The sequence below is a fragment of the Austrofundulus limnaeus genome, unplaced genomic scaffold, assembly GCF_001266775.1.
Source record: "Austrofundulus limnaeus strain Quisiro unplaced genomic scaffold, Austrofundulus_limnaeus-1.0 Scaffold287, whole genome shotgun sequence".
Classification (NCBI taxonomy): Eukaryota; Metazoa; Chordata; class Actinopteri; order Cyprinodontiformes; family Rivulidae; genus Austrofundulus; species Austrofundulus limnaeus.
The window spans coordinates 176,875-181,706 of record NW_013952689.1 but is presented as its reverse complement, the minus strand read 5'-3'; the positions used below and the strand labels follow the sequence as shown (position 1 = coordinate 181,706).

Below are 4,832 nucleotides of genomic sequence, written 5' to 3'. Positions count from 1 at the left end.
TGAAAAAGCTAAGTTATTTATTTAACAAATTTTTAATTTATTTCACTCATTTTCTTCATTTTTTGATTTATTTTACTCATTTTTTTATTTATTTCAMCCATTTATTTATTTATTTAATTTTGGCTAAAACGGCTCTCCATAGGCACCGTGTGTTTAAAAGTTTATAAAACTAAACAGTCTACAGTACTTTTACGGTCTTTGTTTTACAGTTGAAATGAATGTTTATCAAATAAAGTCTAATTCTGCAAGTACAGTAATCGTGGATCCCTTTAACAAAGTTCAACTACAGTGTTTCTGTAGTTCTTACTGGTAATCATGGAGGAAATTTGTTCTCCAGATGTAGAGGCTCAATGGTGCTCCCAGAGAGACCTTCTGGCTGTGGCCGGCATGGAGAGACATGGACTTCCTTCTGAGTCTGCCTGCTCCTCCATCTTGAAGAATGCTCTTGTTAAGTTCTATAATGTACAAGGAGAGCACATATACACTCTGGAAACACCTTCACAGGTCAGTCCTGCCTTAAATTCAGGGATGGAAGCCATGCTTTGATGCTTCAAATGTGATATTTGAATTTTTTTTTAGAAAATGAATCTCAACTAAAGGGTGAGAGAACCAGAATTCATGAATGTTGGCACTGACAGCTACTCTGTTGCAGAGGCCCATCACCACCATTTGTTGGGGTCACAGAGACTCTCGCCTGTTCCTGGCATGTGGATCAGCGCTCTTTGTGGTGCGTGTGGAGCACAGAGTGGCTAGCCTTCAACTCTTGTGCCAACAAGGAATTGCGAGCGCTCTTCGCGAAGAGAAAGATGTGGGAAAACTGAACATGCCGTCACTGCTCTGCTCTTATGTCACCACTGCTTTCATACCCACCATCAAGGTATTCAGTCTGAACGTACAACATGTCTTCAAGGTTCTTTATGCAGCAGATGTCAGGTAAAATCTGAGTGACAGACTGCTTTTATGCTTGCCAGGACAGTGTAAAGCGCCCAGTATGCTCAGGCCGAAATGCTGAAATCGTACCGTCGCAGCTTCATGACAAAAATTGCGTCATTTTATTTGCATTGTCGACTCTTCGGCACGTTTTTGTCACAACCCGCTGGCCACACTCCTCCACATAAGAACTTGTGTGATTGGTCAGAAGTTCGTGGGAGTGTTTGTTAATGCTGAAAGCACAAGGGAGCTGCATTTTGGTTTAACCACTCACTTAAAAAACAACCTACTAGGCTTCCTGGAAGCAGACAGTTATAAAGATAATCAATTTATAAAGATAGTCAAATGGTCAAAAACACATGGATGGAGGTAAAACACACTGTGCACAGATGAATCTTCCTGCTAAAAACTGGAGCTTTAACCGGGACAGATATGTGCACAAATAAAGTCAGGTGACAGGTCGCAGATTTTAATTGTTTTATTTATATTTTTTTGTTTTGTTTTCCGTATTGTAGACTCCAACGGGAAAAAAAAAACCTGTGCAGTGACATAAACTGCAGCAAGAGAAGTGTCTCACGTGTGTCTCAGGGCGTATGAAAGGTGTGTGAAAACGAACGCAGAACCACCACGTAACAGCGCGTCGACTGTTTGACTACCAATTGACCGTACTGAGCGCTTAACTCTCCTTGCTTTAACAGTCAGTGAAGCCATTATTTGGAAAGGCCTGAAACCCTGCAGGTACTTCTTCTCTTTGTTCTAGCCCCCGATTCCTGACCCCAACAATATCCGGGATTTCGTCAGTTATCCCACAGCTGGGAATGAGCGTCTCCACTGCACCATGAAGCGAGCAGAGGACAGTCCTGAGGCCGGCGGACCCTGCTACACCCTGTACCTGGAATATTTAGGGGGACTTGTGCCGATTCTCAAAGGAAGGCGCATCAGTAAACTTAGGCCTGAGTTTGTCATCATGGATCCAAAAACTGATGGCAAGCCAGGTGAGTTCACCAAGTCCCACTTCACCCATGTATTAACAAAAGATGAAACAGGTGACAGTTCAGACAGGAGGACAGGACAGATCTGATGATGTAGTGCTCATCTTGTTGAAGAACAAACAGACTCTCTTATCTCGTGAACAGTAAATAGAAAAAGTCTGACCATGGGCTCATTTCACAAAAGTCAGATTTATAAATCCAGGATATCAGCTGTAAGCTGAGCTTGAACAAGCCTTCAACTTGCTCCAGTGCAACAAGCTCCAGTGCATGTGTGTGTGTGTGTGGAGGTTGCATCAATGCAGGCACAAAGAAGGGGTGAACTTTGAATTATTTCAGTATTCAGTTGGTCCACTACAATTTGACAGCCTCTTTCGTTTTCCTAATGACAGTGTCATGTTTTCATATTATTCATGATTAACCATTACAACACTGGAGAGAAATGAGGTGCATGTGTCTTGCAGTGCATGTGTAATCAGGAAATCTGTTATCCATTCAGTGGGTCTAACAGGCAAACAGTGAACTCACATTCATTCAAGATGATTTACAGCTGGCTTAAATGAGCATTTGAGCAACAGATTAGGGCTGTTTGTTCCAGTGTAGCTAGCAGCCAATATCCTGAATGTATAAATTTGACTTTTGTGAAACAAGCCTCTGGACAACTCAACTGAAACCAAAACTGTTGCAGGAAAAATAAAAACAAACAGATCTAATAAGTTACTGCATAAGTGTGGACACCTTGAAGCTAATATTTATTTGGTGTAATAATTACTGTCTTCATTCTTCTCCGGAGCACATTAATTAAAGTGACGCTGAAATAAAGTCCAGATGTCCAAGGAGGGTTTTCTTCACTCATTTCCATCCTACAGTAAAATAATGTTTATAGAGACTCGGTGTACTACTAGAAGAATATTACAAACAGCGTCAGATACCAAATGGAACCTGGTTTAAAAACTTCATGTGTTTGTTCGAATCTGAAGATGAAGAAGAATGCCATGTTTCTAAAGCTTGATGACCTCAAACAAACATCCAGATGAACAAAACAACAACTTAACCTCAAAGAAACTAACGTTTCAGAATGTGTTAATCAGAGTCTGGACCTAAATCTGATTTTAAAAAATCATAGTGTGACCTGAAAAAAGCTGTGCAGGAGCGAAGTCTCAATCTGACAGATTAGAACTTCAGGAAGGAACAGATGATGTGGAGGTGTGGCTGCTAATAGACTCCCTCTGGGACTGAAGAAAATATGAAGCTGCTTTTTCAGGGTGTGCACATTATGCAACCAGCTTATTGTATCTTTTGACTTTTTTTATATTATTCTCTGCAAGAGAATTTTCAGTTGAGTTGTTGGGACATACTGTATGTCACAGTAAAGATGAAAAAGTTTTGTGCTGATTTCTCATTTTTGAATATTTTTGGACTTGACCTAAAGCTGAACGTGATCAGAATTGTGTCACTTTTTCATATAGGTTTTTTAAGAGAGGCTTGATCGATCCCATGTGTAAATTTTTTCTTCTGTTTTTGTTTTTCCAGAGGAGGTGTGTGTGAATCCCATGATCTCGTATGCTGACAGCTGTAACTGTTCTGACTCCAGTGACATCGACCTGAGTGATGAGTGGGTTGGGAAAAAGTCACCAAAGTTATCTCGAGGAAACAGGTCACCTAAACACCACTTTTCAGAACTACAAGCCAGTTCGTTACAAGTTGGGATGTTGGATAAAATGAAAACAAAAGCAGAATGCGATGATTTGCAAATCTCATGAACCCTAACTGATAAATTGTACCGTTTTCAGGAAAAAAAAATTTTTTTTAAATTTGAAGTAACACAAGGTTAATGTGTGCCTCTGAGAGACGTCCTTTCCTCTTTAACGACAGTCTGTCAACTCATACAAGGATAACATAGTGTGCAACCCTTACATGTGGTCTTCACTGCTTTCAGGTATTCTTCCAGTGTGAAAGGTGAATCTAGAGGTTGAGTTTCTTCCGTATTTAGAGTTAGCAGATCCAGTCCTGCAAAGAGCTGCTCAAAATCATCCTCTGAAATTGTATTACTGTTATCAAAAAGAAAAAATAAGTAGGTCCTCTGGATGGGTTCTTCTTTAGTGAAACGTTTCGTCTCTCGTCCAAGAGACTTCTTCAGTCTGATGAGTTTCAGGTAGAGATGTGACGTTCGTGAACGATCCAAATCTTTTGAACGGCTCTTTACAACGAATGATAGGAGCCGAATCGCTGGCAGTAACGAGCCATTTGTAGTTTTATTTCTTTTATTCCTCATATAATCTTTATTTTTTCATTCTTAAATCGCTCCCGCTTTGCTTTTTCACGGAAAACAGGCGCAGTTGTAGAGTGCAGAAGCTCACGGTGAAAGGGGGAGGGGGGTTTCCGCTTGACAAACACATGGTTCCACCCACATGACGGGATGACGTCATCACGTAACACGTTCAAAATCGAACGGCTCTTTTGAACGGCTCTATGAAACAAATGGCTCCCCAAGATCCGGATCCCCTCAAAGAGCCATTTGTCCCATCTCTAGTTTCCGGTGAACTCAGCCTTAAAAGCACTGCCTCCACATGGTGGTCAAACAGGTCAGTCACATGCAAAAGAGGGTCATCGCCTAACAATAGGCTTGATTAGTTCTATTGTTCATGGAGGGTCATGTGCCCCATCACCTGACTTATTGGTTTGAATACTGTGGTTCTTAGGTGTCATGTCATGTGTATGTAGTGAATGCAGGCGGGGCTCAAAGTCCCCCTTTTTTGTATTACTGTTACCCAAACATGTTGCATCTCTGCTTTTTGCGGATGATGTGGTCCTGTTGGCTTCATCGGAACAAGATCTGCAGCTCTCACTGGAGCGGTTCGCGGCCGAGTGCGAAGCGGCCGGGATGAGGCTCAGTGCCTCCAAATCCGAGGC

General features: G+C 41.5%; 1 protein-coding gene across 2 annotated transcripts in view; it reads left to right on the top strand.

Moving 5' to 3' along the window:
- The window catches only part of tulp4b (TUB like protein 4b), a 44,559-nt gene that overhangs the window by 27,648 nt on the left and 12,079 nt on the right, over nucleotides 1–4,832 (top strand). For both annotated transcript variants that reach the window (XM_014021323.1, XM_014021325.1), the window contains exons 8-11: nucleotides 338–504; nucleotides 653–877; nucleotides 1,691–1,925; nucleotides 3,453–3,576. In XM_014021323.1, coding sequence (XP_013876777.1) covers nucleotides 338–504; nucleotides 653–877; nucleotides 1,691–1,925; nucleotides 3,453–3,576 — 751 coding nt within the window. The remainder of the gene's footprint in view (nucleotides 1–337; nucleotides 505–652; nucleotides 878–1,690; nucleotides 1,926–3,452; nucleotides 3,577–4,832) is intronic.